General features: G+C 41.4%; 2 protein-coding genes across 2 annotated transcripts; one reads left to right on the top strand and one right to left on the bottom strand.

Moving 5' to 3' along the window:
• The first annotated feature begins 1,474 nt into the window (after positions 1–1,474).
• LOC109467049 (zinc finger protein 726-like) lies at positions 1,475–4,220 on the top strand. The gene is made up of 2 exons (XM_019764948.1): positions 1,475–1,574; positions 2,122–4,220. Exon 2 carries the CDS (start codon positions 2,129–2,131, stop codon positions 3,470–3,472), a length of 1,344 nt encoding a protein of 447 aa, XP_019620507.1. The 5' UTR covers positions 1,475–1,574; positions 2,122–2,128; the 3' UTR covers positions 3,473–4,220.
• Positions 4,221–7,492: 3,272 nt separating this feature from the next.
• On the bottom strand, positions 7,493–14,493 carry LOC109467051 (NAD kinase 2, mitochondrial-like). Its single transcript, XM_019764950.1, has 11 exons — positions 14,129–14,493; positions 13,524–13,612; positions 13,089–13,177; positions 12,630–12,795; positions 12,099–12,224; positions 11,550–11,678; positions 10,881–10,976; positions 10,474–10,529; positions 10,137–10,190; positions 8,622–8,745; positions 7,493–8,227 (listed from the first exon to the last, which is right to left on the bottom strand). The coding sequence occupies exons 1-11, from the start codon at positions 14,315–14,317 to the stop codon at positions 8,092–8,094; spliced, it is 1,254 nt and encodes a 417-aa protein (XP_019620509.1). The 5' UTR covers positions 14,318–14,493; the 3' UTR covers positions 7,493–8,091.
• Between the last annotated feature and the right edge of the window lie 3,075 nt (positions 14,494–17,568).

Genomic DNA, 17,568 nt, shown 5'->3' with positions numbered 1-17,568 from the left:
GGAGCCACACCAGGCGGTATCTACGTCTACCATCGCTAGATGGCTAAGAACTGTGTTACAAGAGGCCGGGATCGACACCTCAAGGTTCACCGGACACTCAACTAGAGGGGCGTCTGTTTCTGCTGCGGCACGACAAGGCGTATCAACCAAGGACATTCTAGCAGCAGCTAATTGGTCTACAGCTTCTACTTTTAAGAAATTCTACAACAGACCGGTGGGGTCAGCTTCATTCGGAAGAAACGTCCTGGCCTCAGCAGCTACAAATCTCACCTGAAGTATTCTGTCTGCCTGACATAAGAGGGAATGCGGTAGGCAAATACAAATTGTCCAAACCTAGTGATGGACAGGTGTAGTTGTCTCCGCATCCCTCGTTGTCAGGCAGACACCCTCCCTGACTGGTGCAGTTCTCCACAAGTTCCGGCACGACCCATCCCGAGAGGGCTTCGGCCAGGTGGAGCTGAAAAACTTTAGACTGGTGCGCATGCGCAGGGAGGGTGACCCTTCAACTTTGGGCGATACCAACTAGAGTCTACACGGGGGTGGACAGGCTCAATCACCTGAAGTATTCTGTCTGCCTGACAACGAGGGATGCGGAGACAACTACACCTGTCCATCACTAGGTTTGGACAATTTGTATTTAGTTTTACTGACCGAATATGTAATAACAACAATAGATAGTGTAGGCAAGAGAACACAGTGGACCATTTAAATGATGCCCATACCTAGTAATCAGATGTTTAACTTTAAGTTTATTAAAATGAGAAAGATAATTATAAGCCAAGGTTTCGTTCCATTTTCCTTGTGTTGTATGAGTCTATTCATAGTTATTACTTTTACTTTATTGTTATCAGTTTGGGGGACAAAAAATCTGAACCCCTGAATCAGAAGCAAGAATGGACTATTCCACATGCAAATGTAACATGATATCCTACAAAACATTTGCACTTCAGTGTAACGGCTGTACATCAAGTCAAATGCTGTGATGTTTATTTGCTCACCTATTTACTAACCTATACAATATACATGTATATATATATTGGTATAACACTAACAGTAGTTATGCTGAACCAGTGTTAATCATTATGAAAAATTGTAAAAGAGGTTTGTGTGATGTTGAATTTAGTTTCACTGACTGACATGTTTAATATGTAATAACAACAATACTAGTAGATAGTGTGGGCAAGAGAACACAGTGGATCATTCAAATGATGTACATATCTAGTAATCAGATGTTTAAGTTTGAACCCCTGAATCAGAAGCAAGAATGGACTATTCCACATGCAAATGTGACAATTCAATGGACGTCAATGGACTCATGTAACGTTACCAAGTTTTAGAGTGATACTTTTTGATGAAGAATGTCTAAATTCGCCAATCTATCCTGTTTTAAGCAGGGGGCTTCCAAGGAAGTCCATTTTGGCAAACAAAGTCCAATGTAGGCAAACTTATTACACACTAAGTGGGTAACCAGGCACAGAAAATGACCTTTAACCGGGCTGGAGGCTGACCTTTCACCCCAAGCTGCTACGAAGAAGGCGTAATTTTTGCGAGGTAAAAATCAGCAGTGAAACCAGGTAAGAAACGCAATTAAGCGGGAAATTACTGCCTTATCATGAAGTCTAGGAGATATAAGTCATTTCTTTGCGTATTCTAGGCGTACATGAACCACATTAGGAGGAAATTATGTAAGATTTTTCGGGGTGAGAAAACAAGGAGAGGAAGGGGGCAAAACGAAGACAAAACAAAGGGGTCGTTTCTGATGGAAATTATGAAGAATAAAAAGGTTACTCGCAAAACGTTATGAAGGATACTGCATGTTATGGGATCTCAGATAAACTACAACAGAAAAGCGGGGAACCAGATTATGAAATTTATGTGTGGCCAACGTCGGAAAAACGAGTAGTACAAAGTACTATGAAAGGGGGAGGGAGTGGTAAGGAAGGAGTCAGACAGATTTTGATATGTTAGTATCATTACGGTGGAGGTAAAACTGGGCAGTCTTTTTTCCTCATGTCTTTTGTGTCAACAGAAGAAAATGTTCCTTTACATATATTCTTTTATTTTGTTCTTATATATTTTTTTATTGACATGTTCTAACTTTTCAAATATTTTGTCCTTCAGGTTAGAAATGGCGGAGACAGGTAACGGGTCTCCTCCTGCAGTTTCCCAGGAATCCTATCGTGGGTCTCCTGCCGAAGTTTTATTGGACATGGATGTCAGCAATGTCGAAGACCAGCCTACTAAAAGTTTGGACAATCAGTCAGAAACACATATGGATGAGAAACCCTACATGTGTGGGGAGTGTGGATTCAGGACAAGTTGGAAGTCTAATTTATCCAAACATATAAAAACTCATACCAGTGAAAGACCCTACAAGTGTGACCAGTGTGATTATTCTGCTGCAACTAAATCTACATTAGACTCTCACCATCTAGCCAAACACGCTGATGAGAAGCCCTACAAGTGTGACCAGTGTGATTATTCTGCAGCACAGAAAAGACATTTGAAGTACCACCTAGCCAAACACACTGGTGAGAAACCCTACATGTGTGGGGAATGTGGGTACAGGACAGCTCAAAAGGCTCACTTGTCCCTGCACATGAGAACTCATACGGGTTTGAAACCCTACAAGTGCAACCTGTGTGACTATTCTGCTGCATTGAAATCTTCATTGAACCATCACCATCAAGCAAAACACACTGGCAACAAACCCTACATGTGTGAGGAATGTGGGTATAGGACAACCTACAAATCACACTTATCCCAACATATGAGAACCCATACAGGTGAAAAACCCTACAAATGTGACCATTGTGACTATTCTGCAGCACAGAAAAATAATTTAGACAACCATCTAGCCACACATTCTGGTGAGAAACTCTACATGTGTGAGGAGTGTGGGTACAGGACTAATCGGAAGGAAACCTTATCTGATCATAAGAAAACTCACACTGGTGAGAAGTGTTACATGTGTGAAAAGTGTGGATACAGGGCAGCTAAAAAGTCTGTCTTTTCCCAACACATGAGAACCCATACAGGAGAAAAACCCTACAAGTGTGACCAGTGTGATTATTCTGCAAAACAGAAACGCACTTTGGACCAACATCTAGCAGAACACACCGGTGAGAAACCCTACATGTGTGGGGAGTGTGGATACAAGACAACTAATAAGTCTAACTTATCCCAACATATTGGAACCCATACAGCAGACAAACCCTACAAGTGTGACCAGTGTGACTATTCTACTGTACGGAAAAGCCTTTTGAAAGACCATCTAGTAAAGCACACGGGTGCAAAACCCTACATGTGTGAGGAGTGTGACTATTCTACTGTACGGAAAAGGCAGTTGAAGGAACATCTAGTAAAGCACACAGGTGAGAAACCCTACAAGTGCTATAAGTGTGACTTCAGGACAGCTTGGACTTCTCACTTAGCCAAGCATCTGAGAACTCATACAGGTGAAAGCTCCTAAAGCGTGACCGAATGTGATTTTTCTGTTCTGCAGACAAATTCTCTTTGAACGTCCTTTTAGCAAAACAGACCGTTGAAAACCTCCACACATGTAGGGATTGTGGGTACATGATAAGTCGAACTTCCAGCACGACCAAACATTTGACTGTATGTTACAAAGTAAATAACGATCACCTGTGTTGCAGATTAACATCAACATAATTTACCCAAATGGCCATTTTGGCGTCTGACCCACAAGTGAAAGATGTGGCTGTGGAAGTGGCGTAACGTAAAGGATGTGGACTTTATAGTAGAGAGATGTTATGTATAATTTGCTGTGAGTAATTGGGCCATATGTGTAAACTAAAGGAAGTCTCACATACAACAAATTTTTAAAAATTGTGTATAATTTGGCTCTTTAAATTCAGTATGTTACAAAGTAAATATACTTGTTATCTTGCTGTAATCCTTGTAATACTGTCGAAACCCTGTCATGTACCACTGATTTGCATACAGCAAACATGGGAACCTCATGTACGTACAGATCTAGCATTTACTTCAATTATTGTTCCTTTTTGCCATGTTATTGTTCCTTTTTGACAAATTTGTGACAGTAGTTAGAATGAAAACAAGAATAGATTCCGTAGATGCATTACCCTCTTCTTGTAACGTATAAAACTATAAAAATAAAAGAATACTTTTCCATAATCTGTCCCTCTGATCTTGTTTGTGTACTAGCCCAACATTTAATATATTCAGGTTAATTACACTCACCTGTGGCACAGGTGTATATGAACATAATCTATCCAACTTAAGTCCCACGAACGAAAGATATCTCCTGTGGAAGTAGTGTAAGAATTTGCTGGGGTGTAGGTGGGTTTGGGGATGTAAAGGCGCCAACAATATTAAACACGGTATTGAGGGGAGGGCTAGAGGGATCAGGGAAATTGTGGGGTAAAATGAACGTATAAATGAAGATTTTTCTTGATTTTTGTTATAAGTATTACATATTGCGACATTGTGTTACGTGGCGTCATGCGGCACAGTCTGGTGCGGCCAGACCGGCCTTAAGGGCACCGCGGAGGGCCCTAGTTTTTGAGCCACTAACTTCCCAGACAGAGAGGTAGTGGACTCCTAAGCCATAGGACAGCTCAGCTCAGCCGTCCAAGGCTCGTACATGACAACCCACTTGGGTTGGCCATCTTATCCCAAAAGAGGGACGCTGTTGTTCAATAGAGCAACATGACCACACGTTGTCATGCCAAGGGGTCCGGAGTAGCTCTCTGTAACTTTTGTTTGTGGTCTGATCGTGTAGCCTTGTTTATCAAACCAAGCAAGAAAACGATGTCCAACATTAGTATTTCAGCAACAGGAGCCCCAAACTACTAGTAGACAGTTATCTATCCATGTGTTACTTTGTATTTCTATCATTATTGTACGACCTGTCACGCCTTTGCCCTGAACATCTAACACGGGAAGCGCTGTTTATAGATCATATGATAAACCATGTGAGCAAAAGTTACGATCTTCCCTCCTAACGTCTGCTTGGTTTTCATTCATATGGTAATGTCTTCGACAACGAAAAGTCCACTTCTGCAAAGGCCTTGACCAGTTCTGCAAGCGATCAGCTGATCGTAAAAACACATTTTTACGTATAACTCAAGAATTAAGCGGAGTTGGACGAGTTGGGACATTATTCAAAATCTTTCTTCTGGATCATTGATATATGATGATTTAAACTCTGTGAAGATTACACCTGAAACTAGGCATTTTTACAACAGGCAAAGGGACAAGTTCAACAATCCCTAGCTCTTGAGTCACTAACGATATGTCTGCCATATCACTGTTCCCGAAAGCACCAATCCTGAAAATTGTGCCATTTCTGCACATGCCTCCTTTACACAACGAAAATGACCAAGTTGTAATCTTTCAAATTATTTATTTAGACATTGCTTCATCTCTTCCATACCAGAAATATAGTCTTTTATACGTGCATCAAATCCACAGTTAACAAAAATATCATTGTCGACGCCTCACATACCCTATTTTTGGCTCTAAGCGCACCAAATATGAAATAGTGGCGAGAGTGTGCTAAGAAATGGCAGTAAATGTCGCATAAGTTTTCAAACTTCCGTGCGGCACCGCCACCATGTATGTACTTGCTCTTTGTTTCATTTCATCAAATGTTGCAGTTATTGTAGCAATCGGTCTCCCGTGAGGGATTAACAGGGAGCACCACGTGAAGGTTTGCTACTCGCTCCCCAGGTTAGTAACTAGGTTAGTATGTTAGTGTGTGTGTGCCGCCGCGCCGCGTGCCCGCGAAGCTGCTGCGTCACGCGGTTAGATAGATAGACAGACACACACAACATGAAATAAATTAAAAAGAAGGACAGACACTTGAATTTCTTGATCTTGCGCTCCCAACCAACGCCAGGCGTCTTTGCTATCAACAGACAGGCCTGCCCTCCTAGGACTAGTCATAAGGCGAGCCCGTCCTCAGCAATTTCGCCACGCCTAGCCGATCACCTATGTATCCGTGAGAACAGAAAACACCAGGTGAACATAGCCAGCAAGGCTGAGAACAACGGGGGAGGGAGGGGGGCGTGTGTAAAGTTATAAAATGTTTGCCTGTAAAACGCACATCCGTTGGCGAGTAGTTTTGTTTATGGTAAGAAGCAGGATTGGGAAGCTCCGAAAACTCGCGCGCTTGAGTATAAGACTTAGTGTCACCTCTCTAGTACGATAGTGTATTTTGTACACACAAATTTCGCCCATCCTGCATCAAAAGTACTTTCTTCTATAAATGTAAAAGGTGATAATAATAGAAAATTGACAGCAATGATGCTAGAATGCAAGTTAGTTCTAAATTCATATGGTAAAATCCATACTTCTAGATATTTCCATATAAATCATCAGTTTCCAGCCGTCATCACAAATGCCTGCAGTCGACTGTATGGAAGCGCCTCCCAGTGACGGAGTAAGGTACTACAGTCACCGCCACCGTCACAATCAAGCTGCACATTATCTCCAAGCAGATCCTAGGGTGGCCAAAGACAGTATAAAAGTAATGTTGGTCAGGCAGTATCCATTAACCAGAGAGGGTCCAATACACCACCCAAAGCTGGTATCTGGCGAATGGATACTGCCTAGCGAATTTGATACTGTCTTTGGCCACCCCAGGATCTGCTTGGAGAGTTGGTGGGGGTAGCGACAAAAAACGGCCATATATAAAAAGCTAACGACCATTCCCCCACAACCTCTGCTTGGAGAGTAACATTCAGGTCGACTTTTTAAGGACGTGGCAACAGGTGGATTAGAAGCACCGCCCAGTGAACGACTAAGGTACTACAGGCCGGTACTTTAAGGCCCCTTTGAACAAGAAATACTTTTGTTGTCTGTGTCAATGTAATATAGCAATGAATCGAAGGAGACACTACACTGTAGTAGTATGTTGCATGTGTGGACCATCTAGTATTTAGGCTATAAACAAACTATAGTAGCTTTTAGATTAGTTAAGTAGTTATCCCATATGCTGAACATACATCTATGATAGGCAAAAATTTTTATCTAGCTTGACATGTATAAATGATTTAGACCAGACAAAATGTAACAGTTGTATTTTCTTTAACCAAGGAGGTTTAAATCCACATACATAATACAGTGCAATTGTCACAAGTACCAATGTCACATATACAATTGACTGAAATTAATGTGAACCTTTATGTTGGGCTTATATCTCTGCATAACATCAGCAGCATCACACAAATGATAATAATAATAACATTTTTTGCATGTACAATACTGAGGTATCAAAATTATAATTTCACACTTGAACATAACACTTCACTGTTTTAAAAGCAGTGGATTTGGAGAAGCCTTTTAGTTAGCATGTTGATATCAACAGACCTACCAGCCTTATTAAACTATAGTCTCCAAGCAGAGGTTTGGGTTTTGGCTTTTTTTTTGGTGTGTTTTTAGGCTTTTTTATCAGGCTTTCTTTTTTGCACTAGTTATGTAAAAAAAAGATACCAGTGCAAAAAAGAAAGCCTGATAAAAAAGCCTAAAATCATGCCAAAAGTAAGCCAAAACCCAAACCTCTGCTTGGAGAGTAATCAAACCACAGGTATTCACCAGCAGATGACAAACTTTCTGTCAGCAAAATTGACTCAAAAGACACTTTCACATCATCACAACACAAGAAAAATCTATGCTTTCCACATAAATGTTTCAATCCAATTTTTGGCATATGTCTATGTCTGATCCATCCTGCATGTATATCTGGTTTACACAATTTCTAGTACCATCATCATTACACATGACACTCAAATGTCAATACATTGTACTAGTAAAACTGCAGAAGCCTTCCAAAGTTTATGTGACGTTCAGTCCAAGAACACAGTTCACAATGTGTCCATGTCCAGTCCACAAGAACTCTCCACCATTAAGTCAACTGTTCTTCTAGTCCCATCATTTAACAAGGCCCTCAAATGTCAAGAGCAGTGAAATCTGAGAAGCCTTTGCAAGTTTTCGTCACGTTCAGCCCATGAGCACAGTACGAAGGGCACATTGCATGTGCACTCAAATGTCAAGACTAGTTAAACTGGAGAAGCCTTTGTGAGATTATGTGACATTCAGAACGGTTCAGTCCAGGACCACGGTTCGTAGCGCGTCCTCTGGTAGGATTTCGAGATACGCCATTGCTCCATCGTTAAACTGGAAGGAAAATCCGCCGTCCACTGCCAGACAGGCGTCCCAGCAGCGGGAGCGAATCGCAATCCTGAAAGAACCCAAAAAATACAGCTTGTATATGTAGAGAAGTACAGGAGACACCATGTATGTACTTATTATCTATCTATAGATATTTGCCACATATCGTGAAAGGACAGACTATCACCTTTTGGAACATGTCAACCAGACTGTAAGGTTCAAACCACTCAAACTCGGATCATGGAGGTAGAAAATCTCTTTTTCTACCTCCATGCTGGGATGGACCCCTACTCTTCTAGATAAGTGTGGTGGATTCATTAATGTGCTTGAGGTGTGGCTCTCTTCAAACACAGGCCCTCCAGCTTTACATCCTAACCAAAGCTAGGTGCTCATTTTCAGAATCATGTGAGTAAATAGGTATTAAGTGCCTTTCCCAAGGGTTAAGCATCAACAAGTCCACAAACCTTTTAGCAAACCCTCTGGGGTTCTTGACAGAGAAGACTCCATTAATGATGGGATCTCGGACTGTGTAGGTCATCTTAGGCTCGCTCGCATCAAACATCAGGGAGTTGTTATATCTTCTCATCACTGGTGGAAAAGCAAAGTGAGTAAGAAAAGGGGGACACAATGTTGAGCTAAAGCCTGTTATGAAATACAAACCTGCTACCTAAAAAAACAAGGCAAGTCACAGACTAGATTCACAATGTACCAAATTAAATGAATGATCCAAGGCTCTGTATGGCAATATCATAGAGAAACTTTTACTGCTAGAAAAGACTCTAGATGAGTAAAAAAAATTGCACTCTATTCTTTAAATATCTTTTTATCTATTATTAGCAGGCTTTTAGCTAGGGGGTGTCCAGGGTGTCTTTTGGACGCCCTGTACTGAAAATACTAAGAAATTGGACGCCCTACTTTTTGGTAGGACACCCTAAAGACACCCTGTTTTTTTCCACTCCCAACCCCTGCCATGCACACACGCCTCCCTTCAGCCTTACTATAAATACAAAAATGATGGTTTACTGAAGGAAAAAACTCAAATTCCTCAAAATTTGTAACTCAAAATGCAAAAAGTAGTGTTTGAGAGCATTTTGACTTTCAAAAAAGGCCCCCTAAAAAGCTTGTGCACCGTGCATCTTTGCTGAGCATAGCATACAATGCAAAAAATGGACGCCCAACAAAAAAATCCTAGCTAAAAGCCTGATTATTAGTTTGGCAACATGACATGGTTGAAAAATTTATATCAGACCAACAGATGAACATTTTTGATGTGTTAAACTTGAAATATTGTCCGCAAAACTGTAAAACATCACTCTGGAATTTCTGGTAAACATAGCAGGAGAACGTTAGACACTGTATCAGCCACACAGTCATGCCCAAACAAACTTGAACTTACAAACAAACAAACAAACATGTCTCTGACATGATGTCAAAAAAGAATGTTACGGCAAACAAAAAAAATCCCAACTTTCGCACCAACCCCTTACCTCTGTCAGCAACTTCTGATCCATGGAAGCAACCAGAGAAAAATTTATTGATGACAATTTTGAGTTAGCACAGACTAACATATGTACTAATAAACATACATTGCTTAGACATATAATACATATCCCCTCCTTGACAAATACAATCATATAATTTAGGAAAAATACACAACAGCTTTCTTTCACAACACACAGACATCAACAAGACAGACATACACCACAAAGCACATTGTGTATAGATGATACACTAAAACCACACCAATTCTGTTTGAATGTCTATTCTCAAATTTTACTTTGAATATGCTTCACTGGAAACATAATATGAAAACACATTCAAATTTTCTTTCTTGCCTTCTGCTTTTGTGATGTCTGCTTGATACATTTCACTTTTAAAGACATCTATTTTCTAAAACAAATGAAATAAATTGATTATATAGCATAGAAAAGATAGAGCCATTTCTAACAGAGAACTATTGTAGATTGGTAGATTCTCACCTCTATTGATGACATCAGAATCTACAGACACTCGAGAATTGGTTTCTTCATTCACTGGGAGGAGAAGAAAAACATGACATCAGACAGATTTCATCAGCAAGAATATTTTTTTCTGTTTTGGTGCCCTAAAATCATTGTATGAATTTACTATACATTCTCAGTCACTGATAGTGGCTGAGAATCCAGTAGCTGGATTTACTTTGTATTACTCTGGTGAAGTATTTTGTGCTGAGCCTGTTGAAACACCTGACTCTTCATAGATTCTATCATGTTGCTGGATTCTCTTTGTATTATGTGAAGTACAATGCAGTTTGTGCTGAGCCTGTTATAAACTCACCAATCCTGAGGATCTCTCTGGTGCTCTGGTAAGTCAGCTGGTTGATATGCAGGGACCTGTGGACAGAAGTACAGTATTACATTTGGTGTGGGGAGACAAAGGAAGACAACATTCTGTAGTACTAAGACTTGTTGAGTCAAAACAAAACCATTTCCTGTAACTCAAAGCTTTTAAGCCATTCCTTGGTCAAAAGATCAGAAGTTGAATTGGAGTTCAGAAGTCAAGAAATTCCAAAAGCTTGCTTTAACCTAAGGCTAAGTACTAGTAGTAGTATGCAATCCTGCTGCAATTTTTTTCCTGTATGGATCAAATTTTGCACCTCCAGTTAAGCATACGTGTTCCTTTGTTAAAAATAAGAACCAAGTTACTGAATTAGTAAAGCCTAAAGTAACCTGATCTTCACCCACCATGATGATGACCCTGTCCCAGTACACACGGTCAGGCCGGAACTTTTCTGTTTCTCCCACCGACGTCCGTCAACAGACAACTCGTAGTACGATGTCCTGAAACAACACAACAGTAGGACAATGTTAGCACAACTACTGATCCACATAGTACGTTATCTATTATACTTATGTCATAACTTCTTTTATTGAAAGTGTCCTAAATTCTCCAACAGTGATGCTAGCAGAGTAAGGGGTACAAAATCAAATTGAATGTTTTCTTTGAGAACCTACATTGCTAAAACACAGAAATAAAACCTCTGCCAGGTGATCATGACCGCTTTTTGATGGTCTCACTCACTCACTCACTCACTCACTCACTCACTCACTCACTCACTCACTCACTCACTCACTCACTCACTCACTCACTCACTCACTCACTCACTCACTCACTCACTCACTCACTCACTCACTCACTCACTCACTCATGACCGCATCCTCCCATTAGGAGTGTAGTGTCTCGGCAGATGGTTCTCCAAGTATATCTGTCCCTGGCTTTTTCCTGTTGAAACAAGCACTAAGAATCCTAGCTTTCTGTGTGTGGCCACCTGTATATAGTGTGACAATTTTCTTCAAGTTCCACAGACAGGTTTGACTGTATGTTCTGAGATGACCTGTAACACAACCTCGTACCTGGAAGCTCTGGTCTCCCCGACAAAGATCTCGTTCAACGCGCGGATGGGCAGGACGGTCGTCTCTGTCTCGTCTAACGATCGCTCTGACGGATGGAGCAGCCTCTCATCATCAGACTCACTCTGGTATCTACTCTCAAAAGAAAGGAAACACAAGAATGTTAACCTTCACATGGCAGAGCCAAAATTATGTAAGTACAGACATGGAGTTAAAAACTCAATGGTACAGACTAAATGGTTCTGTGCATATGACAATGCTCTGTTCTTAATCACACACATTGATATTACTTGTACAAGACAGAAACCACCTTGCTACAGGGAGAAAAACACAACAGTAACTATGATGGCAGCCCCCCTGCAAGTTGCTGATCTTATTTGTTTGAAACAGAAGAAGAAGAAACTCAGACCTAAAAAACTATGGTTCCCTAAATTGCCACACATAGCCCACCATGGTCTCTAACCTTCTACAGATAATAGATGGAAATTAGTTCATCAAAGCTGAAGAAACTTTGTTCTTAATTAGTTGTAGGAATAAGACCCCCCTCCCCACCTGTAGTCTCGGTGAGGTCCAAGGTGATCGTGAGCTCCCAGTTCAAGGTCATCCAGGTCAACAGGGTCGATGAGGCTGACCTTGTAACCCTCCAGGGTGATGCGGATTCTGTTCCTCCATCTCCACCTGCACAACAAATAAATAAATAAACAAATAAACAACACCTGAACACATACCACTATACGAACACACCCCAAAACTATTGGCCTGATTCTCATAGTGATAAAGGAAATTGAGCTCCTATTGGCAGCTTTCTCAAGTTGAAGGTGTATGGCCACAAACTTTCAGGGAGGAGGCCCAATCAGCCCCTACCAGAGAGATTGTGTAATACACGCTCAGAAGAGATGGATTGACAACCTAACATTGTAGGGGAGGACTTCCATCACTTAAACCTACATAACGTCAATCCACAGGATAGAGGAAAATGGTGGGCTGCCATCAAGCCTTAGCATTGCTGTGCAAGCATGTCTAACCCTCAGAAGACAGGGAACAACAGACGATAAACTGGATAGTGAGTGACACCAGTCTTACCTGAACTTCCCATCCAGCAGCCTTTCCAGAGCCTGAGAAAACTTCCCAGAATACTCCTTAGGTAAACACAGGAACCCCTCGGACCGGGACGGGTCCGTGTTCACCCCTATTAATGGTTTCTTCCGGGTCAGGATGTGACTGGCAGCCATGAGGAACGTACCATCACCTGGCATAAAGGGGAAGACCAGGATGTTAGTGATGAAAAAAAACGCAGCAACAACATAGACGTACAAAAGACAAGAAATTTATTTGTGCTGAATACTATTAATTTGGATACTAACATTAAGGCATCACATTTGATAATGTTGAGATTTAGACTTACCACTGAAAATCCAACTACAGTACTACATTCAGTAATCCTACATGTACTTATACTACCAGTAACAAATCAACTGAAAAATGGTACTGGAAGACATGATGACCTTGACACAGGTAACCATGACAACCACATGACCTTACCTCCAGCAGACATGATGACATCAGCCCAGTTGACCTTCTCCGGCGTGTACTCGTGTTTCTGGACAACCTTCACCTCCACACCATGGCTTCTACAGGGACAGAACATCCACACTTTTAAGTTAAGTTTCAAAGTTACAAAGTTATTCTAATGTTTCACAAGAAAACAGTTACAATCCGGCTGCTTGAAAAAATTTTCTCATGTATCTTGTTACCTGGATGTCTAACCTTTATCGACCTATTAATGTTTCAACTATTTATACTGTTGCATAGTTGACAATGTTCAAAATAAGAAATAACTGGGATTGAACTGAGTCCTCAACATTACCATGCCAATGCATAAACCACTAAGCTACTGAGACATATGTTCTATGGATTGCATTGCCTGTGAATCAGATTTTTTTCCCTGTTGTCAGCTTGTCAATAGCCATTTCTGACCTGAGTGCCTCTGTGACAGACTCCAGGTTCCTGGTGTGGATTTTGTGTCGTCTCATCAGACCTTCATAGTTGGAACCTCTGGCTGCTAACTGGAAAGGATGGAGACATGCAAAACTCAGACAACAATCAGAGATGGCAGACTTCACCCCCTAGGCCACACTACTTTGCAACCATATGTGACTATTTTCCTTCCAATCATATTCCAATCACACACACACATGCATAAACACAAACGCACATACATTCAGAGACATACATATGCACGCACATACACACACGCACATACATACATACACACACACGCACACACACACAGACAGATACACACACACACACAACTTTCAAAGACATGCTGCTTTTTGCATTCAGTTAATACATATAATTCCTTATAATTCTCCTGACGTTAAAAATCCTGCATGTAGGTTTCAGGTCCCAATTCAAACAAACGCAGAACACGTGCGAATATTTGCTGTCGCCTGCGTCAACAAAGTAACGTATAGCCATCAACGGACCCGCCCCCTATCTACAATTCCAAGTCGCAGACTTCTTAAATCCAGCCTAACTCCTTCAATAAACCCTCCTTAAGACGGTAACCGGTTCCTTACCCGTCTCCTCAGCTCGTCTTCAGACAGGTAAGGCTGCTTGTGTTTCTCAAATTCGAAACGGGACATTTTGCTGAGGACGAGAACTTTTCCCGGTTGGAACACTGGAGGGTCGTTTTGCGCATTTTGGGAGCAGAACGTCCGCTGAAACGTCTTGTTCCTGCACATGCAGCGCAGAAATAGTCTCGCCATGTCCTTGAAGTCGGTGTGCGGTAACGTAGGGAGAGAATATTCCACAAAACGTCATAAAACAGCGCCGAAAAAACATATTTTCGGACTCGTGACCGCCATGTTTGTTCACGTGACTGTGTGGGACTGTCCATTCTAGTAGCAGGGGAGGCGTGGCATCCAAACATTTGGATGTTTCACTTTTTGACAGAAATAAAACAGAGAAAAAGCTGAATCTGAACACCAAGAAATGTTTCAGCCATTTCAAATTCACACAAAAATGCTCAAACCATAACTATTAATAAAACATTTGATTTCAGAAAAGAAATTACAGAATTGCATGGATTGGGTGTAATGTTCAGGTCGTACAATCAGTGTACTATAGCTAGCTGCCTCCGCGCCGCGTGCCTGCGAAACCGGCTATACCGATACAGAATGTGAATGAGTCACCTATTTTTCCTCCAAAACATACGAGCTTGGAGATTGATCAAAAGTCTAGATCAAACTTTTGGGGAAAGGAAGAAAGTTAAAAGTGCGTGGGTGAGGTCGCGGGCAAAGGGGGTATAAACTTCGTTTCCCTTTTATGACGTATATTACTTCCACATCTATTTATCTTGTTTAGGAAAAGGAAGGAAAAGTTTTCCTTTGCATTTCTGTTACTCACGTCACATATTTCCTCCCGGGTGGTTACTTCGTAGTCGAGAGAACGTCCAAAGTTCTAGGAAAAATTTATAAAGGATCGAAAAAGATTATCAGTTTCCTCTCTGAATCATGTTTTAAACTATTCACATACAATCTGTTCTCTTATCTTACCTTTATCTAGTTATCTAATAATTCTGTTACTCACATAAAGCTTCCCTGTGGTTACTGCGTAGTCGATATCAAGTCGAGAGAACGTCCCAAGTTCTAGGAAAAAATCACAAAGGGAAAAGACTCTCAGTTTCCACTCTGAATCATCGTGTTTAAAACTATTTCACCTACAATCTGTTCCTTTATCTAATGAGCAAAGCAGTGCTATAACCGCTCTTCGTCAAGTTGAGCGTGGTGGTAATGTACTTCTCACGTAACACTACTATCAGACACAGTGTGTGATAAGACACATACATGGTTGTCATGCTTGATAAAGTTTAATTTGATTCGTCTGAGTCGCACTAAAAGACTGTATACCTTCAAGATTAACGTGAAAGCCCTTTCTTCCCAGTTCTCTCCCAGTTCTATTGAGCTACAAATTTCGAGACATCTTAATTTTGGGTTTACTGATATTGCTGCTGTGCTTTACAGGTCACTTTAACATAACAAACAATTCACACGTCGGCTTACAAAAGAGATATTTTAGATTTCCAGGCAAACTGCTACAAATATTTGTGGCGAATGAAAAAAAAAGAACGCAGGTTCTAAGAATGCCCGTCTGTGTAGCAAACATCAAGGGGGCTTCGCCGAATGTGGGGTGGTAGTTTCTGGTACGTGTCATCGGCAGATTATCGGCATAGTTTGTAACGACATCATTAAGTGGATAATCCGGTCCGATTCTGGGTTTCTGTTTTCTTCGTCCTCATAGAACGGACAACTGTTACAGTTAACCATTCCTGGCGTTGAATGACCGAGTGCCCCGGGGCTAGCGGTCACGGTTTAGATTCTTTGCATTTGTCAGATAGTTGTATCTCACAGTGTGTGTCCTTGGAAAAATCCTTTCTTCATATCAAACACAACTTTCCCCATTATTTTCAGGTGTGAAATTTTATCTCGTTTATTGAATATGTAATAAAAAGGTGATTGAAGGAGACGATACCGTGGCCTTGACACAGTAGATTGACAACCCACTGCCCCCACGACCTCAAAAAAGACCATAAGATCTTTAACAAAACAAATGTATGCTCAAAGCAAGGAGCTTTCATCTAACGAGCATTTATGAAACTTGACATCGATGTATAATACTACCAAAAAACGGTTGCTCTGAATTGGGAAAATTACTTGTAACGCGGCTGTTACTGTCGGCGTATAACTAACGGAGTTCAGAGAACTGGCGGGTCATTCTAAAAAAGCCCAATTTGTCGAGTCTGCCAAGCTTTCAGTGATTCTGTATCGACCGTTTAAAATGACATTAACCAATGTACCCGTTTTACAAATTACAGATTCAGTAGACAACACCAGTCTCTTTGTTAACTTTAAATAGCTTGAGGTGCTTAATCGGGTTCACCAGCTTAATACCGAGAACTGGAATTGAATAAACGGACAGAAATTGGACCGAATATCTCGCCATGGTTACTGTAATCCCGCTAATTTATTTAGTTCTGTTTAATGTCCGGTGTGGCCTTCGTCGTCAGGAACATATACAGGTGATCACAAGGTTTAGTCTGACAAATTAGGGACTTGGACCAGGCGACTTCCGAGAAATCCACCACGATACTACAACTAATGTGGCACCTAACTTTGGGTTATATATAAGGCGGCATGTAGCGTGTCACAAATATGCTAATACTTGTGACTCGCTACATGCCGCCTTTACCTAACTTTGTATCTGCAGAAAGTTCTCTTGCGTATTAAACTCCTGAAACAAGAAGCCAGAGATATTCAGAGCTGGGTGCAACTTGGAATACCGTGATGTATACTTGAACGAAGATTTCTTCAAAACTTCAAAGCAATACATCTCTCTCTGTCTCTCTCTCTCCTTTCTCTCTCTCTCTCGGCTCTCAAACACACACACACACACACACACACACACACACACACACACACACACAGAGAGAGAGAGAGAGAGAGAGAGAGTCACACCTTATTATCTCTTAGTCTTTCACTCCTTCTGACGCTCTTCCCTCTCTCATTCTCTCCCTTCTTGTAATTTCTCTCTTTACTTTTTAAGTCAATTCAATAGTATGGTGTGTGTGGATGCACGTACATTGGCAGCACAATCGTAAACACGTTAAAAAAGCTAGAAAATCTCTACCCGTTTAGCTGAATGGGATCAGGACAGGAAATGCTCCGATTTGTCCTCAATTTATCTCTTTACGTGACCTCTGCCCTCTCTTTACTCGCCTAACCCGCAGGCATTTCCGCTCGGCATTTCTCGCCTGGCGCTCGGCACCCTTCGGTTAACCTCGGTTATCTTCGTGGGGCGCCAGCCGACCACCCACCAAACGGCGATAACGTCACGTACGTTTGCCACAGTGTAGCGACCGGCGGCAACCTCTGACTGTAGCAAAGTGTTGTCATCGCAACACACTACGGCTTCTGGAAACGTTCCAGGGGTCACTGGAGGACACTGTCCTTTATACAGC

Source organism: Branchiostoma belcheri, unplaced genomic scaffold (assembly GCF_001625305.1).
Source record: "Branchiostoma belcheri isolate BF01 breed outbred unplaced genomic scaffold, Haploidv18h27 scaffold174, whole genome shotgun sequence".
Classification (NCBI taxonomy): Eukaryota; Metazoa; Chordata; class Leptocardii; order Amphioxiformes; family Branchiostomatidae; genus Branchiostoma; species Branchiostoma belcheri.
The sequence above is the reverse complement of the archived record's forward strand: the minus strand, read 5'-3'. Positions and strand labels throughout refer to the sequence as shown.